The following is a 23,349-nucleotide window of genomic DNA, read 5'->3' on the forward strand; positions in this document are numbered from 1 at the left end:
ACAAAAGACTCAAACAAAACTTTAAAGATTAATTGGAAGTTGTTACTGTCTTCTTAAGTATAATTTCATTTGAAAGACAATAGTACAAATAATTCATTTTAATACATTTGAGTAAAGAACTAACTATACCTATAGTGTACTACTTATAATGATGTCATAATAAAAAAAAGCTACAAGATATAAAAAGCTTTGATTTGAATAAAAATTAAGAATGAATTTAAATAAAGAATTAAATGTCTCGTTTTACATTTTCACGATTGTCAGTGTTCAGTAAAACTAAAGAATCAAAAGATGATCAAGAAAGCAATTCTTCAAAATCTGATGATAGTCACAAGTTTTGTTTCGAAGAAGACGATAATGACAAGAAAAACTTTGAAAATGATGTGAGTATATCTGCTTATGTTTTACAATACTTATCAAATCTAAACTAAGCATGGTAATTAAAATAGAAAAACTAAAACATCTTCTTTGATTTAAAGGTGAAGTCACATTTATTGTTATAATAAGCGAAGTTGCCTCTTTGACTAAACAATTCTAACCTTAATATCAAAACTAAATATTGATAAAAACAGCAAACTGACATTATAAAGTCAAACAATTGTTTTATTAATAAACCAAACGTTTTTTTGTAGACATTATTAGTATAATTTACTAATTTAATCTAAAAAGTTTATAATAGATAGCAAGAAGGTTATCCAATGATATTTACGTCGACATTAAGCACATAGTTGATCAATCGAAAGACAATGAAGATGTTGAAGAAAAAATGAGATCTTTGATGAACCAAGTTGTCACAACTCATAAGTTTAGAGGTATTTATGTATATATAATTCAAGTAAAGTGTTAAAATGTATCATAAGCAAAACGTCAACTGACAATTTCACCATAAAACATAATTTTTATAAGTCATCCATTAACACTAACTCTAGTTTTTAAAACCAAACGTTTGTTTTATTTTTCGCTTAAGGTTCACTTCTTATTAAAGTCACTTTAAAGTGATAAAACTAAATTTTTGAGTTCAAATTATAGCTAGACTGCTTGCTGCAAATTTCTTTTAAATTCCAGCTACGAGGCTCATTTTAATCTGCCTGAATGCTATTCAGATAGCCGTCCAGACAGCAATAGACTTGCCACCGTCGATTCGACAAGTATTTTTAGTGCTAGACGACGTTTTCAACGCCATATTCACAACAGAAATCCTTATGAAGTGGTATGCGGGTTTCAGAATATTTTGGACCGATTTTTGGAACATTGCCGACTTTTTAATTATAGCTGTATCTACAGTGAGTAGTTAAAAAATATTTTAAAATATGCTATTAGTCTTTGTATTTTGCTTTTATATGGGTATGTGGATAAATCGTACACTAGATTTTTATTATGCTTATGTTTTTTAAGTTAAAAACTCATGAACACTTGAATAATAAGATATTAAACCTATGTTTGTTAATTCTTTCACTAGCTAAGTCAAAAACTCATAAAAAGAAGCTTCAGTTTACAAAAGATTTTTTTTTAATATGTAGATCAGAAATAGGAAACAATATATGAATAAATATAATTAAATCAACTGTTTTTATGTTACTTTTGAGAAAAAGTTCTATTTGTAGCAGTAAAAAAGACACCAGAGCAAAACTAATTGATTTACAGAACTCTTCTTTTCTTTGCCTTTTAAACTTCAGTTGCTGCTTTTCAGATTTCTTCAATTGAGTTTGTCAGTAACATCAGGTTGATCCGAGTTGTCAAAACAGTCGGAGCTTTCAGGCTGATTGGATACAAGTCTGAAAAGAGAAAAGGAAGTTCACCGCAGCTGGTTTCTGTTTCCACAAAAATCGATACAGTACTGAGTGTTAGTTAATATGTATTGTAACAGTTTATATACATAATGGATATTATAAGATGTAACGTTAAAAGGCATTAAATTCTGGAGATCCTGATAAGCTAAGCTAAACCACAGATGCTTTTGTGTCAAAACTTTATTCCAACTAACGACGTTTCACTGCTCTCAAATAAATTTAAGAACACATCTACGGAGTCTATAAAATACTAACACACATTAGAAAACATTAGATTAAGGCCATAGGGGGGTCCGACTTTTTTTTTACAAAAAATAACTTTGGCTTTTATATGAAAGCTTTAAATACAAACTACAAGCCTGTTTTTATAGAATTCAAAAATATAATTTAACTTTTGAGATATTTTATTTTTTGTAAAAAGTTTCCGATACAAACGTATGGACCACAAATTTTTCGGGGTCAATTTTCTCGGAAATTTTAAAATTCACTAAAAACCTATCTCCTCCTTCATTTTTTGACCTAGAGACTTCAAATTTTCAGGAAATGTTCCTTTTAATATTTTGAAGAATCTGAATGTTGGAATTTTTGAAATTTTGAAAAATAAAAAAATTATCCACAAAAAACTAAAAAAAAGGGTAGTTTTTTGACAATAATTTTTATTTTACTCAAAATTAAAAAAAATCCTACAATAGATCTCTTTAAAGTTTAATGATACACATTCTGTAAAAATTTGAGAAAGATTACTCAAAAAATGAAGGAGGAGATAGATTTTTAGTGAAATAGTCTTTTTTCGCATTTTTAGTTTTCGCCTTCCATAAGGAACCTATTGAACGCCCTTTCTTTGATCGCTTATATCTCAAAAGTTACTTTGGGTTTTTTTAAGCGGTTAAAAGTCTCTGATAGCTCAGATTAAATTCTACAAAATAAGATCAAGTTGTAAAAAACAAAGTGGACCCCCCCTATGGCCTTAACCATCCATGCTTTTTTTCTTATGTTTGTTAATATTCTATAGACTCCGTAGATCTGTTCTTAAATTCATTTGAGAGCAGTGAAACGCCGTTAGTCGGAATAAAGTTTTGACACAAAAACATCTGTGGTATAATTGATGTTAGCAAACTTTTTACAGCATGAAAATTTGGATAGTTATACTACAGTTTTTAACTACAATAAAATTTTAAAAATTGCTAATCAAATAAAGTTTAATTTTAATTTATAGCCAACTCCATGTAAATAATAGTTTAAAAACGATTGTTTCAAGCTGACGTTTGTTGTTATTTGCTAATACTTTAATGAAACAAAAGTTAAATAGCAACTACTTGTTAAGCTTTAACACATTTAAACAACTGAACAGTCGACAAGGGATGTTGGAAATATCGTTTTTCTTCTCTTGATACTAACGTCGGTCCTCAGCATCATTGGAACTGACCTGTTTGGTAAATTTGCGCCGGAATATTTCGGCAAGCCCCAATACAGCATGTACTCAATATTTACTTGCCTTACTAGTGTGGGTAACTTTGAATTTTTACTTGAACAAAAACGAAACTACTACTTATAAACCATGATAAAATTAAACTCCATGGAGTACTTCAAATCTAAATGTGTAACTTTTAAACTAATAAACTTAAATAAAATACAGCGGATTTATATATGTTTTACAAAAGCTGATATACCTTTATGATTGTTTGACACTGCAAACAAGCATTTTAGGGTGTTTGAAAATTGACTATCACTTCAGGACGGGTGGATAGACATATTTTCAGTGTTTGAGGCATCCGACGACTTGTTCATATACTGGACTTCTCTGTTCTTCTTCATCTTCGTGATTCTTTTCCTCGCTTTCATTTTCACGAAACTTGTCGTGGCCGTCCTCACCACGAACCTCGAAGAAGTTGTCAACCAGAAGAAGGTGGCTTTTATGCTTTACTTTTTTCTTTAAAACAATAAAACATTTTTATAGTTCGAAAAGAGTGTGAACCGAAACACAAAAACAAGTTTTTATAAAAATAAGTGTTTAAAAAAAGGTATTTTTTGATATTACTTAGTTTTAAGATTGTCGGTTTGTTTTTAGGAAGAAGAAGATGTGCTAAACAGTAAGTACAAGGATTTTGTGGAGAACAAGAGCAGGATGACGCAGAGACAGGGTAGAGGTCCGGTTGTCCACCTGGACAAAGTGAGACAGCTGATCAGGAAGGAACTAAAAGCTCAGCAAGTAGAACACAAAGATGGTGATAAAATAGTTTCATTTGTTACTATCAACTTTAGTTAAACTGTGTTTATGCAAAAGTCTTACCAACGTTATAAAATACTTCTATACCTAAAGTTTAAGCATTTTTATTACAAAAGTATTTAATTGTAACCTGTTATACGTTTACCTACAAACTTTTGTTTGCATTCAAATATACTAATTTTTTATACTCAAATTAATTTTACACACTCATTAAATAAATTTACAGCTAAAAAGGGATTCATGCAGCAATCTCAATTGAACACAGACTTGAGCAAATGTAACATAGCCATGTTGGAAAACTATTCCATGTTGATATCGGCTCTCAGAAGTAACATGTCTAAAAGGAAGGCCATTGTAAAAAATATTAACGCCATTGTCAAGAAGGTAAAGACGATTAACAGTGCTAGAGACCAGAGTAAAATGTGATGGATATAGAAGTGAAAAATAAAAGTTGCGCTGCAGAGTAAGGTGTTTATGCTGGCATTACTTGAACAAATATTCGTTGTTTTAGGGTGTTTAACTTCTTTGTTGATTATAACACTTTGTTTTTAAACAATAAGACTCAGTTACAACCTGTGTATTTAAAATCTCGTTCTTAGACTAAATAAGATCATAGAGTTTTGTTGTTGTGTATTTTGCTTAAACAGTTTGAGTTATTATTGGTGTAATTTTAAAGCTAACGTTACAGCTAAAATATAAAATGTTAAAGACATAAATTCTAATATATCAAGAAAACAAGTTAAATCAATGTTTGCTTCTAACTGAATTTAATAAGGTAGTGGATCTTTGTTTTTATATTTGTCAACTAACAACTTTTAAAAACGTTAAAGAAAGTTTAAAATGTTGTTAACTTCTTTTACTTCATTTGAAACGTTTTTGCTATTAATTTTACAAAAAGAAACATAAATTTGCTTCAAAAGAATTTAGATGTATTATAGACACATAATCTGTCATAAAGATGTAAAACAAATTCTGAATAAAAAGTTTTAGCAAATGCGGGATGTATGTATATAATTGTTGTTAAAAAAACTATCTAAACAGATTTTCCTTAATATAACTTAAAAAATTTTCATTACTTAATGACAAACAAAAAATTTACTCATCATATTATTATATAAAAATATTTGCCGCTCACGTTCCCCGTCTCCATAACTTGGTGTTAAAAATAAAACGAATAAAAATTAGTTTCTTAATTTATTCGGAGTAATTTTAAGGTTTATATAACAAGTATGTTTTTGTGGTCAACAAGGTTTTTAAACTCATAAGTTTTATACGTGCGTACTAGTACTTAATACGCTTTATTTCATACTTTAAAAGTATCATAGTGTGTTACTAGATTTCTGGTAGCAACGTATTTTTTAGCTCGTTAAAAACTTATTCTAAACAAATAAGATCGACTTTTTTATACAAATATTTTAAAGTGTGATCTTAGGTATACTTTCATAACAAACTAACGCTTATTAAAATCATACTTTATTGCAATTTTTATTTTAAAAATTTTACTAAAAGTTTTTTTAAATAACTGCGCCTTAAAAATTACGACTAAAAATAACGATCAAAAAAAAAGATCAGGTTAGAAGTGACCCGTTTAGAAATGATAGCGGGTTAGAAATGATCGGCTCTCATAAAATAGTACCCATAAAAAGTGCTAACTATATTAACTAGACTTTACTTGATATCAAAATTTTAACATACACAATTGAACAACTAGTAAAATGTTTTTGAAGTCGAACAGGTATGGAACGCACAGGAAACAGATAACCAGACAAAAGACGCACCTGAACTATAAGCCTTTTAAGACTGTAACCAATACATACTATTGTTCGTTTTGAGAGAAAAATATGAGCTACACCCATTAAGAAGATTAGCACGTCATCTAGAACTAGGTTACAACGAGCTAGGATTATATAATAACAAAAAGAGATAACTAATAAATAAACAGTGAACAGAGTGTTAACTTCACTATACAAAAAAAAATACGATAAATCTCATTGAATTTAAAACTGTTAGTAAAAGCAGTTTCTTGTTCCTTAAAAAGTGAACAAATCAAAAAAGAAGTTCTATCAACCAGTTTAGTTTAAAAATTCATCAATTTCTGTAGCAAATTAATATACCATTTTTTTCACTTAACTTTTCTTTGAAATATTCCCTCAGACTCTTAATTTCTATAAGTTAGTTTATTATCATTTTATGTAGTTATGTATTAAATAACTGAAAAAAAATTTAAATATTTTATTGGTTGCTTTAATGTTTGCTAAAGGACCGAAACTTTAATAAGTTTGATCTTAAGTTGAAAAACAAAAGTTTCATTTAAATAAGTATTTGGTTATTGAAATCTACTTTTACAATAGGAGTGTCACTGAATTCTGATCAAAATATATGTTTTTCAAAAGGAAAGGGTAATATTATATATAAACAAAAACTTAAAAATAAAAAGTTAGAGTATAGTATACATAAAGTAGTTTAAATAAAGTAAATTAATGTATTTTTCAAAAACAAAGAGTTAACTATTTAATGTAATTTTATTGATTGCTTTAATTGTTTATGTTCACTTATCACGATTAATTAGTAAAGATAAGACTTTAGATATCACTAAAACACTATGCGACGTCGCATAATATTGAAGAAAGATTTCTTTCAAACAGCAGTTATACAAATTAATTATACTGAAAAAAAAAATCAGTGGGTGTAATTAATATTTTAACCCCTGACTTTTGTAAACTATAATTAACTATAAAGCACTATATGTTTTTTTTCTTCTTGTTCAAAAACTCAAATAAAAGATAATTACACAAGTATTAGAAAGTTTTCTCTTTATCGTTTGACTGTAAAACAATCTGCTTTAATGTCAATATTTATGCAACCTTAACATTTATATGTGATGATTAAAACTAGGTTTTAAAATAAATTTCGTTACCAAAAGTTTATATTAAACCCTAAGAAGTCAACAATAAAAGTTTGAAATTCAATTGTGTAAATAATTTTTTTAAAGTTTTGTAACAAATAAAAAAATAGTTAACAGAACTAATAAAAACTGTTAGTGAATCTATTCATTTTTACATTTGTAGTTTTTTATTAATGCAAATTACAACCTTGATGTACGCTAAACAAAACGTATATTTATTCTAATAAGCAAACACTAACTTAATTAAATAGTTTCTTCTGGACGGATCAAGGTTAGTTTAGTAGTACCTAACTTTGTGCCGTAAAAATATTTTAGCTAGCTTTATAACGAACTATATAGTCAAGATAATCGAAGCTCACATATTAGACTTAAAATGCTATTAGGCTAGAACAAAAAAATTGCAAATTTTAAAAACGATTTAATCAATCTGATTTTTCATTTTACTGTTTTTGTTTATTTTTCGTAATTTGATATATTACACTACTATAATCATTACAATTAATTTTTTTAGTAACAATTCTGTTTTTAGTTTTATTGAAAACAAGTATATTTTTAGGAACAGGTTAAAAAATTGTTTAACAACCTTATACAAAGAAAACAAAAAACAGCTGCTTAAATATCACTGTTTTTAATCTAGTTAATTTTTTAAGTTATTAGTTATTATCATAAAAGGTTTAAAAACTTACATAATACTAAACTATAAGCTATTATTCATACAATCAAAAGGAAAATAAAAATTATAACACCCAAGTAACTCTTTAGTCTTTCTTTTTGTTTAATTTTATAAAATATAAACTTCTTACTATAATAATAACTCACATTTTTGTTGTCCTTTAATGCACATTATTAGTTTTAAAGCACAAACATTTTACACACAAAAATATATCAAATTATTTTCTCTATACACCGGAACTGAATATTAAAAGCATTAAGGCCTTACGAGAACACGCTACAACAAAATTACTAAAACGACCACAATACCACTACTCATACCACGTACTTTGTCAATGTTTTGTTTTTTTAAGTACGTAATTGACTGTTAGGTAACTTTATAAATAATACTAATCATATTAAGCACACTCTTTTTTTTTAGCTAAATTAGAACTACAAAAATACAGTAATTTAAACAGTTTTAAATTTATAAGCAAATAAAAACGTATCAACATAAAATAAAAACACATATTGTTTATTGAACTACTGAAAAGTACTCTAAAAGTTTGGGTCAAGTACTTTATGTACGAACAATATTTTTGGTTATCAAGTCGTACACTAGAGATACAGTTCAATGTCTCTTCTAGGTAATTTTAAGACGAGTACATATGAGACTAACAAAACATTCTACTACATTGTCAGATATTACAGTTTAAAAATTATTAAAAGTATGATAATTGATAGAATGAAAGACAACTGGTAATATTGGTTTATGTTTTTATTAACAAGTTTGTTAAAAAAATTGGTAAATCTTTTTTTTTATATTAGGTTATTAACTTTATGCAAAAAAAGTGTCTTACTTTTGTTTACTTTAGGCACATATTTGAATTGATTTAAATATAAGTAATATCGACTGTTTACAAAGTAAGTTGCACCACAACCTAATCAAATAAGCTGATAAATTTTAATATTTTTATTCGGGTTATTTCTTTTATTTTAAGTAAATTAATAGTTAAGTCCTGTTTTAGTTATAAACATGTTTAAAAGTATTTAACTTTGAATTACCATTAGACTATAAGAAAAAAACAAAAAAATATTCAGCTTATGATTACAGATATAATGTTATAAAAGTTGCTAAACAAAATTGTAGTTTCAAAAGCACTTATTACTAAACTCAAAACTAAGTTCAGAAACTTTACTGACTTTTTTTTATATTCAGTACATATTTGAATTAATTAAATGTTATTAATATTGACTGTTCACAAAGTACCTTGCATCAAATTATAATCAAACAGAGTAATAGATTTAAACTACTTTTAGTCGTGTTTTCCCTTTGTAATTTAACTAAAATGATAGTTAATTTGTTTTAGGTTTAATTTAAACATACTATTAATTGTTTAATTTTATAAAGAATTAAACTAAAGAAGTAAATACACTTTCTTTAAATTAGAATTGGTGGTAATTTTAATTAAGTTTTTATTGACATTGTAATAAAATTTTTCTAAGAAATTACGTTAGTTAAACACTGTTTGTTGTTAATAAGCACCAAAGTGTACTATTTTTTATAATAATACGAGTACTTTTTGAGTATATGTTAGTTTTTACATTTCTACAAACTCAGTTAAATCTTATATAAAAGTTGCTATTGTAGGTTTCAAAGTATCATTAATTCAAGACAGGTATTTGTATGCTTTTAAAATGATTAAATTATCATTAAAGTTGGATGTCAGTATTAGCAAACTTGCATTAGTTTTTGTAGGTTCAGCAGCTTGTTATGGTATTAGTCATTTTGTATCCAGTTTACTTAGATCTACTTCTGAAAAATTTTCCACGAAAAGTTCTGATGTTATAGATTATAAGACTAAAAATGGTGAAGAAGTAGGTTTTAGGAAAAAGAAGACGAAAAATTACAATGTTACGGAAAGCTATAAAGAAAAAAACAAAATTGGTAGAGCAAATCCAGAATCCGACCCTGTTTATAATAAATTGAACAAAACAGAAAGTTTTGTTGGAGAACAGAATCAAAATATTGCTAATTTATTAAAACAGTGTAACAAACTAAAGCATGAAAATAGTCTACATGATGCAGAAAAGAAAATTGAAACCAAAAACGGTTTGGGAACAAAAATTAACTTAAAATGCGAAATTATTCAGCAAGCCTCAGATATTAAAAATGATTGTCTTTCGAAAAGTGATTCGAAGATTTCTAAAAAAGTATCAAAAACCTTTGACGAAACTAAAATAAATGTAGACAATCAAATTAGTCCAAAGGTTTTTGAAAAAGTAAAATGTTTTTCGGAATTAAGTAATTTATCCGAAGTATTAAATCAAAACTATGAAATACAAAATAAATTTCATAACTTTCTAAATGAGTTAAACGAATACTTAAAGAATGTTAAAGATAAAGCTGATTTGGACAAATACAATCAAAGTAACTACAATAATGAAATAACCGAATCTACTGCTGATATGTTGAAGTATTTTGATGTTATAACTCATTGGGCAACTAATCTGAAAGATTCTAAACCGATTTTAGACTTTTTAAACACATATCGAGAAGTTTTAGAATATATAGTTAATGATATCAATGTAAACACTGCCGTTACAAATATTACTGAAGACATAGAATATAACCTTTCAACAGCCAACGGAACTCTTGACTCCATATACAACTACTGCGAAGATTTTTTGAAAGTACTAAAAAAAATGTACATCATGGTTGGAACTCTCAAATCTACCCTAAAACCTAAAGATCTCTACGACATCATCATAGATTGGAATGAAAATGTTGGCAGTTTGAAAAATACGCTTCTAAATGGATTTGAAAGTTTACAGTTTGCTGTAAAAAGAGTTGATTCAAATGAGCTGGCGGAAAATCTTTCGGAACTGTCTAAACAATCAAAAAACATAATTTCATATATTCAAAAGAACTTAGGCTCAACGATTTATGTCAAACGGGGAAAAAGTAAGAAAAAATTGTATGAAATCACTTTTAGTTAACGTTAACAAGACTTTTTTCTACATTAAATTACCTTTGTTTTTATTATGTTTGAGTTATTTTGTACTTTACTTCGTTGCTTAGTTTTTTATTCACCTTTTAGTTCTTAAATAAACTTTTGTTACTTATTGTTTAGTTGAACTACTTAAGCCAAAATATATTTTATACACTAAATTTCAAATATAATTTAAGACAGCGTTTTACAAAGAGCTTTTTTTTAAGTGTCTTAAAATGGAAGCAATATTACATTATTTAGATATAAAACTTACATGTTTTAAGTCACTAACCAATTAAAACAAACAATTTTAATAAATCATAATTTTAACGTAAATTTTAAAAATTGTTAATTTAATATTCAATATATAATTACTTCTAACATTTTTGTGAAAATCATTGTGGTTGATACATGTAAATAGAGCTTAATATATTTTAAATAAATAAAAATGTTTTGTTTTTAATGTAAAAACATCTTTAATGATTATAATATACACTAAGTAACATTGATTACTTATAAATATAGAAGTTATTTTTTAACCTATACTTTTAACTTAACTACATGTTATCTGTATATCTTAAAATTAATAATTAAGATAGTAAAAAAACTTGATCAGGACAAATGGATTAATTTTTCTTTTCAAGGTATAAAAATTTATTTTGAAGTTCAAACTTAATGTTCTGATCTAAAATTTTAAAATAAGCCGAAAAATATTCAAGTTAGTAGCTAAGACTTGAATTTGGTTAAAATTCTTGAGTTTTAAGTAAAGTAATTAAGGTTATATTTTTAAAATAAAATGGTTAGGTTTTCGTAAAAAATTGACATTTGTGAAATAACAATCGAAAGATAGAAAAAAAAAGTAAAAAACTAGACCATATAAAGAAAGTCAGCCATGTTAATTCTTTAATGTTCGAAAGTCAATTATAAAGTATAAAATTAGTATAGAATTGAAAGTTATAGTTTCATAAAATTTGATAGTATAAACTATATAGTAGCATTGGTAGTATTTTTTTAATGAAACGTTCTAAACCGAACACTTTATTCATCTAAGGCTTGCAAGTGCATTTGAAATACTAATCATTCCTATAATCTATTTCTTCACATTTCTTATAATGCTTTGAAACATACTTTTTACGTTTTTTTTTCTGTTTTTTGTTATTTTTCTTTTAAGTTATGTTGTTAGTATTTTTCATTTTTATTATCAATTTATTTTTATTTTATTAGCAGTTGTTTATTGCTATTTTTACTACAGTTTGTTAATTCTTGAATCATTTTCACTATAAAACAGGTTTATTGCTATTTTTTGGTTTAACAAAATGTTAGCATTTGTCTATCTAAAAAAATTCTGTCATAAGGTTATACTACTGCGGTGCACTAACTAGTTGCGTACTGTTTGAGTCTAAATTCTTATGAAGTTAATGAAGTTATAAAATGTTTCCTTATGGAGTTTTTCATCAACATCGGTGCGCATTCGCAATTACGCACCGAATCAGTATACTGGGTAATTTCCCTAACTTGTCACTAATTGGTATTCGAAATTTCGTTTTACTTTTCGAAAATTAGAAAAACATAGTTGAAAAAAGGCAAATTAAGCAAAAAAAAAAAGCAATAAAGGATAAAGATATTGCATTTTTTTTACTTATTTTTTTTGGGTGGCACGCATGCGCCAGCGTCCCTCCCCACGCTACGCCCCTGATATAAACCTATTTAAATTGATCCGTAATCAAAGCATAGTGTAATAACATTTATGTAAATACAACGTATAAAAGTGATATAAATGAATCTTATTATACAGTAGTGTATTATTTTAAAAAGTTTAAACAAATTTACACTTTAGTTAAAAAAATACTAAATCAAATTAGAGAGTAAAACGTGTATACATTATATAAAACTAAAACAGTGTTTTTTTTTAATATAATTACTTTAAAACTATTTAACCTTTTTCTTTTTTAATATCAAAACAAGTATTATATTATACGCACAAACAAATAGGTTTTGTAAATCAGATTTGCTAAGGATAGCAGCATATTAAGTCTTGATATAAAAAATAATTTTGCTTTCAAAAAATAAACTTTTTAATTTTTATTTAATTTAGAAGAAACTATTCTTTACATTTTAATCAAAACAATATACATCTTGTTGCAATAAAAAATTTATAATCGATACATTCAAAAAAGGTTGCAATTTTATTTTAGTAATCCATATAGGACTATTTTCAGTGTTATCTCAGTTTAGAATTCACTTATAATTTTGTGTATATTACTTTTGAATAGTTTTCACTACCATGTATTATAAAAATAAAAGTGCACAACTAACAAAAACTCTAAAAATGAATTTTTAATTTTGTTAGAAAACTTATTTACAATGATAATCAGAAATAAATACTCTTTTATGAACTAACATGTAATAATAAACACTGGTTGTTTTAAAATACAGTAGATTGAGATAAATAAAAAACTTATATTTAAATTCAAACATAAGCATCGAAAGTTAATTTAAATTAATCTACTAGCAAACATTCATGTATGCAGGGTTGCCACTGGTTTATGAGAAATTTCTTCAAGGTTTTTGAAACTACACGTTTTTGGGTCTATTTTTAATTAAAAACTGTGATAAGTAGTATAACAACATTAAAAGATAATAAAAACCTACTTTAAATGTATTTTCTAATAAAGATTTTTTTTGATAAATACAATTTTTTTTTTATCTTTGTGATAAATTTTTCGTGTTAAATCTAAATTTTACTACTTAACATGTAAAAACTTTTTACCGAAAATTCCAGTTTTTTTAGTTATTTTTGATCAAGGTTTATTTTTAATATTTATTCCAGATTTTTTAGGCCTAAATTGTCAAATTCCAGGATTTGTGGCAAACCCTGTGTATAAAAAATCATAACTTATAAAAAGTAAAATTATATCGAGTCTCTTAAATCCAAAAAAAAAATCTAACATAGTTATTTCTAATAAATTGAAATTTAATTTTAATATAATGTTTTCTCAGTTTTTAAAAGTAAATTCATTCAGGAGGTATTAGTTCTCGAACCCTTTCGCTAATATTTGTATAATATTTTAATCTAATGACTGTTTCTTTCACTTTTTCTATTTCATTGTCTTCAAACAAACTAGATATTTCCAATGTGATTTCCTGTATTTTTTCTTCTAATTCTTTCATCAAAACTTTTTTGTCTGAAACACTGCTATCGTCAACCTTTCAAAATAATCTATATAAACTTATAAAATAAGTAATCTATATTACTTATTAGAAATATAAAAGCAATGACTTTTTTAAATTGCTTTTTTTTTTGTTACAACATATACAAGTAAAATTCAAAACTTAGTTTATTTCAAAATGTCGTGAATAGAAAATAAATATTAGTGTAAGAAGTTAACTTTTGATAAAAAGCTTAAACTTTATACCCTTCTCTTTATGATAACAAAAAAGATGAATTTATTAGCTAATTTTTCTAGATTAGTTTTTTTTTTCTCTTGTAACGAACCAAAATATTTTAAACTGAAAAATTTTAAATGATAACAATCACCACGTGTATAACTTTATTCAGACAAAAGTAGTAAAGTTAAAAAAGAATTATATTCAAATATCAGTTTTTTAGCACGGTTTTTCAAGTAAAAGAAAACTGTGAATTTATACATTATGAACTAAATAATTCTATCTCTGTTTATATATTAAATTATTTTAATTAGCTATATTAACTTTTGTGTTTTGTGATACATAAAAAAAACAGTAAGTTAGTTTTTTATAACATAAGTTTAAACTCCATAGAAATAAAATTCTAGTACAATGAATAGAATATTTTTTTTTTGAAAAAACACTTGCTCTTTTAACAAGTGAAAATGTTAAATTAAAATTGAACTAATTTTAGAGTTTTTGTTTTGTATTTATAATTATTTTTAAGGAACGAAATTTTAAGCTTAATCTTAATACATCTTTATTTATATGACAACAAATTCATTTAAGAAAAGTCTAATCTAAATTCATGAAACTATTGTTTAGATCACATAAGTTTTTAGAAAGATTGTTCAAAAAGTACTATGTCTTTAAATTTTTAATTACCTTTATTAACTCTATATGCAAAAAAAAAGTTTTAACATAACACACTGTGATTATAAAAAAGTACTTTTAAAACTGCAAACAAGTTCTTATAGATAAAGGATCAACAACTAAAATTATTTGAATTAAATAACTTATTTGTAAGTATGTTTTTATAACTTATAAAAAAAATGTTTTTAGTCTTTATTTTTTTATGTAAACTGAAAACTAAGTATATAAAAGCATATTATATAAAACTTTAAATTCTTAACTTAAAAATACTTAAGTATCGTTTTACTTTTTTCATTCAAATTAACTTATCCACAGTGGGCTGGCAAGCAGTCATTGGCCATTTTAAGCACTAAAAAATTAAACCAAGAGTTTTTTAAATAAATTAGAGCTGGGTTTCTTTTGGTTCTATTCTAATTCGAGAGTATAAAAGTTTCGTAAGCTTAAACAGAGCAAATTTTGTTGTTTTAAAGTTTTAAAATAAATCGAAAAATCCTAAAATTAATTTCAAGTTTAAGGTCTACAGTTACGGTACCTTAAAAGTTTTTCGAAAAACACTTTTTTTAGGGTATTTTTCGGTTTAGTGTTAAGAAAAAATTCAATATCTTTTGAATGTGTAAAAAGTATATTATTTCTCATAATAAAAAAAATGCTATTCTTTCCGAAAATTCGTTGGTGTTTTTAAGGCAATACAGAATATTTGTAACAGTTGAACTTCTCAAAACACCTATCTCAGATATATCTGTTATTTTTTTTAGCAAATATGACAAGGAATCTTTATACAAATTTACAAATATTTATGGCAACCGGAGTATAACTTTTTCTTTTGATTTTTTTACAATATTTTGATACTTTTTTTTTTCTTCTATTATAAATCTCTAAAATTAAAACTAAAACCTAAAAATTTTTAGTTATATCTTGTTTTTTGATATACATTATACAATTTTTAAGAAAAAAGGGTAAATAAATCATAGTTAAGTGTTCCAGGTATTTTTCTGTAACTATATGTAAGCAAACTTTTGACTAAGACTCTATAGAATTTTGAGTAGGTTTTATACTGTAAAAGGCAAAAACAGATTTGATTTAAACTTACAAAACTTCTGAAATACTTGAAACATAAAAGTAACAAAACCAATTTTGAAACGAAGTTATATCTTACTTTGTTTAATACTTAATTAGATTTTATATTCAAAATAAGCTAAACCCCCCTTTTCAGCCCACTGTGTTATCATTATGTAGCTCTGAAATTATGGTAAACAATTATAAAATAATATGGATCACTATTGAATCTCTCATAACTAACTTACCCTTTCATTTAGTTCCATTAACTCCATTAGAAGCATTGGATCATCTGCTCTTATTTCTTCTCCAAATTCAATTCCTTAAATTTCAATAACTAAATCTTATCATTTATATTTAAGTTTTTTTTTGTAAAATATAATTGTTATACAAGTATCTTTTCTTACTATCAAAAATGATTAAACGTCAGTACTAATATCTAAAATACAAACAGAGTTTTGGGCTATACTTGTAATTCTTTTTTTGGGAAAACATACACATTATTACACACTGTGCATTTTTGCAGTTTCTGTATTTATTTTATTATGGTGAGCTAAAACCAAAAATATGCAAAGTCAGAACAATTTAAAATAACGAGTTTTTGAATTTATTGTTAATTTGCTTTGTTTAGTGACACTTTTTTGTTTTATGCTGATTGATTTTATTCAAATTTGAGCTATAATTTTATACATTTAAGCACTAAGTAAGTTAAAAATACTGCAAACTCTTTTTTTTAAGTATCATTGTTATATACTTAAATCTTATCTAATAAACTTTTGTTATCTTAGTTTTAATCTTTTAAATATTTCTATCTTGAAAAAAATTATAAGTTTTAAAGGTGTGAATGTATTGAATTTTGTTGCAAAAAATGCTGTTTATTTCAAAATGTAGTAATAATAATAAATGTACCTCTAAGTTTAAGCATATATATTGCTCTTGAAAGTGGCTTCAGTAAAGTAAAATAAGCCTTGTTTATAAGTGATGATACTTCACTTGAAATTTCCTGTTCTTTTGTACTTTTCAGCATAAATTTGTCAGGGTGTAATTGCCGCTGAAATGAGATAAAAAAATTAAGAAAATTAAAATACCTTTAAAATTTCTATCTAATTTACTTAGTTTTGCATTTAATTCATCAAACAGAGTAGCCTTTGTTCTATTTTTAAACCACTCGAAAAAAAAGTAAGTTTCAAATATTAGGCTGTCAATAAAATACATAAAATACTGTAGTTGATCTAAGTATTTAGCTACAATAAATTGGTTAAGCATTTTGAAACAACCTGTAAATTAGTAAATGTTTTTTGAAGTAGCTTAGCTTTGACATCAAATTTCTCATCTATATTTAAAATATGAAAATAGTTAAACTTAGAATCAACTTCTTGAACTACAGAACACTGAGGACAGAAAAACTGTGGTTGATCAGAAAATGAATGACTGCATAAAGTATGACTTAAATTAGTATAAATAAATTGCAAAAAACAAATTATATTTAAAAATGTTTACTTAATTAAAATCATCTATTTATCACTATAAATAAAGGATTCTTAAAAAAATACTATAGTTAATAAAAGAAGAATAATAATTATTTTTCAAATCCCTTTTTTTTCAATACTTGACAAAACTATTTTATTTTATAAATAGTTAATATATAAACAAAAAAATTGTTTTGTCAAAACGTCAAAAAAAAAATGTTAATGTTTGCTTCCTGAATTTTAAACAAATTATCAAAATAACAAAAGGAAAAATATTCTGTACATTATTCCACCATAATGCTTAACACTTGAGACATAAATAAGTAGACATACTCTGAAAATATTTTCAAAACTTTAGCCCAACACACCAGAACCATATAAATTTTGAACTGGTGCATACCAAGTAAGAAGAGAAATATAATTTAAAACTATTATTTCAAAATACTTTTGGGAGTTAAAATGAAAACATAGACTTTAATAGTATATTGAATTTTTAAGCTTCAACAAAAAAAAACCTTAAATAATGGTTCTTATTTTTGTAACATAAAAGATAATTGAATTGCAACTAAAAAAAAATATAATTTCAGGTTAAAATAAAAGAAAACAAAGTAATGGTCAGCATCTTTTAAATTCTTATTTTTATCATTTTTAAATATTCAAGCCATTCTAGTGTACCTTTTTTAAACTGAATAAATTGATGACAAAGTAATGTTAAACTTTAAAATTTTATATAAAACATGTATTATTTGATTTATGTTTTCTTAATAAACTGTTTTTTCTACTTTTAAGGCCAGTGAAAAAATATTTTAACTTAAAACATTGAAACTTATTTCAACTGTAAGATATGAAATGATGAAAACATCTTGTTTGTATTTTAATTTAACGAAATACTTTTAGAAAATAATAAATAGTACATAAACATTTGCATAAGAATAGATTTTATAGAATCTACAAAGATTTTCCAATTCTTTTGTTCAGAACAAGTTGATATCAAAAAAAATTCAAATATAAAATTCAATAACATATCCAAACCAGCTTTAATCAGCCCTAATAATTAGCAGTTTAGTAAACTTGGAGTTTTATGCATTAAATACAAACTCTGCTTCAGACCTTTTCATAATTATAGTTTTAATTTTTCGCTAAAAAAATAGGTCGAACTAAATAAGATTTATAGTTATAGCTACTTTTACTTATTGTTATAAAAGCATGAAGTTATTACTAGTTTTTGTGTTGTACATGCTTCTCTTTATACCTTAAAAAAATAAGTGAGTTTTCCATCTTAATTTAAAAATATATACTAGACAAAATTGTAAACAGTCATTCTTAATAAATGTTATTAACAGACATTGAAAATCAATACTTCGAACAAAAGTAACATATCAAAGTTTTTTTATTTAAACACTTAAAAAAGTATACTTTTTTTATTATTCTACGCCGCAAAACTATATATTTTAATGTAAATTAACAACAAAACTATTGTTTTTAAATATATTTACTAATGTACTAAACGTATTAACTTTATTATTAACTTATCTCACAATGACTAAGAAGATAAAAAATTGAGTTAAAAGTTTTCATTGCATTAATTAGTATGAGCTGCCTATAAAAATTGTTACTTGAAAAAAAAAAATCTATAAACAATAGGTTACAACTACACTTTTATTTGAAACTGCAACTTACAAGATATTGATGAAAATCTATGTATTATTAAAATAAGCAAAGAAAAGTTAATAAACTTATAATTTTGAACAAAATCAAAAAGTTCATATAGCACGATTAGTTAAAAATATTATTACAAATATAGCACATATAGATAAAAATAGTCACTAAGTCACCATAGAAACTTTATGCTGTATTTAAATAATGATATACTACAGCAGCCTCTGGCTTTAATTTGTATTTTGAACACAGCCCAAAAGTGCAAACTCAGAAAAAAATATGTATTAAATTAATATCTCTGCATCCTAGCGAGCATTTTTCTTAGGTGTCAATTTGATTTCTTCATTTAGTATTTAAATATTTGCTTTAGTTTTTTTCTTGTAACATTTAAATAACAATCTTAAAAAACATGCAGAAAAGCTTGTCAAAATCAAAAAAGACTGATAGTCCTAAATGTTAATTTTTTATTCATGGGGTATTACATAAGGATGTATTTATACTTTATACTGGAGTTACCAAAGTTTATACTTTCATACTCAATCGAAATGTAATTAATATGTTATATGTTTAGATTTTTAGAAAAAAAAATAAAGAGATCTCAACTACTAGAGGAGAAATAATATGTTTATTCTTTCAAATTTTTATTATGCAAACTAAATTTTGGTCAAAGATCTTGTCAGTGCTTAAATAAAAAATCTAAAAAGGTATGTAACAATCATGGAAAATAGTATTTAAACAATTAAATAAAAACAATTTTTTACTTAAAAACAAAACAAATTAAATCTTAATCTTAAGGTTGAATTTATGGTAAAGTTTAAATTTTAGTTAAGTTTCGAAAACAATATAATAAGAAAATAAATTAGAAGAACCTATATGTAGGCTTTTATTTCTAGTGAGTTTTCAAATAAACATTGCTCAAATAAAAATGTAGTTAATAGTAGTAAAAGAGCTGTAAGTTGAAATACATTTTTATGTAGCTAATTTTAATTGTTACATAACTATTGAAAGTTTAAAGAATTATATGCTTGCAATTACTATGAAAATTTGAAATTTTGCTTGAATTGGTTTTATGAAAACTTTTAGTTTTAAGAAAATAGTAGCTACATAAAAACTTTTTAAGAGCATGCATAAAACCTATATTACAAAAAACTTGAGACTTAAGTTTTGAAGTGTAGTTTTTGAATTGCGGGCAGGAATAAAAGAGTTTGTACCATTTATTTAAGTTATCCCTTCTGTCAGCTTTGGCAGTCGCGACTCTTTCTAGTATGCAAGTACTGCAAATACTTTGTGGGTTTTTGTCTTTGCCAATATGGTGAATTATTTCCCAGTCTATTTTATAACAAATGTTGTTATTTTAAAGTTTCCAGATGTATTTCGATATAATCCTTTTTTTTGAAAATCCCATTGTTGAGTCCAAGTAGTTTTTTGTTTCGTTTATTGACCTGATTGTTGCTTTATATATGACATTTTCAACTAAGCATTTGCTATTGAGAGGACATTTATTTTTTGTTTGACAGTTGCAAAGTGTTTTGTATTCTTCTTTCCTTTGTTGCAAAGTGTTTTCATATTTAATATGTATGAAAAGTATACTTTGTGTGTTCATCATTTGTATACAAAATGATACATATGTTCTGCCTATATACGTTAAATATTATTGATTTTACTTATAATTGTACATAGAAAATGGTATTTTTGTCACTTATTTTCAGAAAAATCAAAAAAAAAACTTTATAACAGTAATATGTTGACTAAAAAGTGTAAATTTAACTGGCAGTGCAAACTCAGTAACAGCAAACTCAAGCAACAGAATATGGTATTCATAATTATTACTATTAAAACCAGGATTTCGAAGAGTAGGCCATTTCAAAAAATTAGGGTACCATAAGCTGCAAAGGAAGTAGCATAGTGAGTAGTAAAGGGGCCTAAGTGGGGCCAGGAGGAATTGAAACTTACACTGGATATTCTGGAGTTGATGATGAAAAGCAAAAAAAAGTCTTAGGCGTATTTAAGGGTAGTTTAGAAAGTTATACTGGACATTATAAGAAAAAATCAGAAATTTAGGGGGCCATAAGCTGTAAAAGGAAGGGTCATAACAAAATAATTTGAAATTTGCTTTAGATTATCTATAATTTATAACAAAGAGCAAAAAAAGGTCTCATGGTCTTATGGTAGTTTAAGGGTAGTTTTATGGGAGATCTTGTCAGAGGGGGCCATAGCTTTTTAACTTCTTCAAAAGGGGCTTTATAAAAAAAAGTTTGGAAAACCCTGGTTGAAAATGTTATAAAAAAAATGTTTTCAAATTTTTTAATGATAGATAACTTAATATAAAAGAAGAAAACAATATAACTGTATTTGTGTAAAAGTTTCTTTTTTACTCGGATCTGCAAAAACAAAGGAAAAAGGGAAAATAATTAGAAGGATAACTGTTTATAAAGTATGCTATATCTTCACTGAGAGCCAGGGGGAAAGTTAAACACTTTATTTATATTTTACATAAATAACTAAGCCACAAGCAACTTTTTACCATTTTTTTTTTCAAAGTAATTTTTTGAGATATAAATGATTAAATATAGAGACTTCAGTAGTTAATTTATGGAAGAAGCAAATTTAAAAGGCAAAAATAGACTATTTCACTGAAAGTTTACCTTCTAAATTTTTTGAGACTAATACTTCTTCCTTGAAATGTTTAGTAAAATCTTTCATACAGATTTAAAAAAATTTTTAAACTTTACATAGACTTTTTTTGATAAACAAAATAATTTATGTTTTTTGATCATAAATTTTTCATTTATCATAATTTAAAAATCAATTACTATAGATTTTTTTAAATATTGCAAAGAACATTTTCTAAAAACATAAAATGTTTATCTCAAATAACTTCAAAGGTAATAAATGTATGTTCACAGCTTTAGTTTTCTCCTCCCGCAATTAATCTGTTGTACTCTCTGACTTAAACCTGCTATATCTCAAAGTTAAGTTTGAATAATAATAAGCTGTTAATTAAAACTCTACCAATTAATAATGTAATTTTCTTAAAAAATATATTTACCCTCCCCTTCTATGTATGTATTAATATACTTAAAAATAAGTTAGTAAGAATGATCCTAGATAAAGTATGTTGTACGAAACTCAAAGTAACCACTAACTGTTTAAAATAATCATTTTTGAAAGTGAAATATATTTTTTACGTATTATTAATAATTAATTAAAACTTTTTAGTATCTAAAATGCAAACATTTCAAAGCTTTAAGTTTTGATTTAGTATTTAAATATTATCTAAAAAAATGTTTTTGGAAATTTTATAAAAGCAATAGTTAAGAAGAATAAATTAACAAAATTATTGAAACTAAGCTTTCAGCAGATTTTTATCAGTAAGTAGAAAAAGATAAATTTTCGAACATTCAAAGTTAAAAATATTTTGTTAAGGTAATGTAAAAAACTTTATAAAAAGTATAACAAAATACTCTACTAACTCACCCACAGTTCCAACAAGATAGTAGTCTTTTTGGTGAAGTAAATTGAAAGAACGTTTTTGTTGAAGCAGCACCGAAACTTTGTGGATTTAGCAGCAAATGAGTGGGTTTTGTTTGTTTAGAATGATAATTTTTAAAACTAGATTTACACAAATTGTGTGTCTTAAAAATTAAACTTCTTCTTGAAACATTTAAAAACATGATCTCTGTAAATAAATACTTTCTTTGTAGTATATGATTTTTACTTGTGTAACTTTTTTTAAATACAGTTGTTGTAACACTATGTCTTGTTATTTACCATGTTTCATTATTGAAAAAATAACTTTGCTACATTTATCAACAACATTCCAAGGTATATTATTTATTGTAATCATTTTGCGCTCACCACATTACTTAAGTTTGTAGAACAATCTCATAAGTTAAAAATTGAAAGTTTATTTATACTTTATTTAGAAATTTTTCAATTTTTTTTGAATAGTTAGTTAAACAATAATTGTTACTTAATTAGTTAAAAACTTTACCCACAATAAAACTTTGTCTTTAAGTTTTACAAACAGTGATTCAGTAAATATTTTTGTGGCAATTTTTTTTCTGATTTTGTTTTATTTTAGTGCCAATAATCACGTAGATATGTGTACTTTTTGATACAAAAATAGTAGCAAATTTCTTATGGATTAAAGCTCTATCTGAATTTTAAAAGATTTTAGTTTCACACCCAATTGCCAAATGATGTGCAACAAAAGGTATTAAGCCTAAGCCGGGACTTTCAGATGCCTAGTGACAATTTCAAGTTAGCATCAAGGTTTGGCCATACTACTTCATTTGTCAAACAACATTTTTTTTGAGAAAAACAAATTTAAGTCTACCAAAAGTTTGTGTTCTGTTGATTGAAGTGGTACTACTAAACTTTTTTATTGAGTCATTTATAAACATACAATGAATTTTAGGCAAGTTTTATTTTATTACTTTTGTATATTCCATTCCTGGACAAGACATTAAAAGGTATCTGTGGTGTGCATATCAATAAACAAAAGGTTCTTTGTGCACCAGGTCCTAAGACCAAATAT

The 23,349-nt window shown here is 25.3% G+C and overlaps 2 protein-coding genes across 2 annotated transcripts; one reads left to right on the plus strand and one right to left on the minus strand.

The window, feature by feature from the left end:
* The first annotated feature begins 233 nt into the window (after nucleotides 1-233).
* Nucleotides 234-4,443, plus strand: LOC145832267 (cation channel sperm-associated protein 4-like). The gene is made up of 8 exons (XM_082939586.1): nucleotides 234-383; nucleotides 680-812; nucleotides 1,066-1,283; nucleotides 1,691-1,843; nucleotides 3,142-3,294; nucleotides 3,526-3,696; nucleotides 3,859-4,015; nucleotides 4,244-4,443. Exons 1-8 carry the CDS (start codon nucleotides 234-236, stop codon nucleotides 4,441-4,443), a joined length of 1,335 nt encoding a protein of 444 aa, XP_082795712.1.
* An 8,185-nt stretch (nucleotides 4,444-12,628) lies between these two features.
* Nucleotides 12,629-22,483, minus strand: LOC145831739 (iron-sulfur cluster co-chaperone protein HscB-like). Its single transcript, XM_082939062.1, has 5 exons — nucleotides 22,287-22,483; nucleotides 16,959-17,112; nucleotides 16,591-16,732; nucleotides 15,930-16,003; nucleotides 12,629-13,773 (listed from the first exon to the last, which is right to left on the minus strand). Exons 1-5 carry the CDS (start codon nucleotides 22,481-22,483, stop codon nucleotides 13,582-13,584), a joined length of 759 nt encoding a protein of 252 aa, XP_082795188.1. The 3' UTR covers nucleotides 12,629-13,581.
* Nucleotides 22,484-23,349: the final 866 nt, after the last annotated feature.

Source organism: Thalia democratica, chromosome 3 (genome assembly GCF_965202585.1).
Source record: "Thalia democratica chromosome 3, ktThaDemo2.hap1.1, whole genome shotgun sequence".
Taxonomy (NCBI): Eukaryota; Metazoa; Chordata; class Thaliacea; order Salpida; family Salpidae; genus Thalia; species Thalia democratica.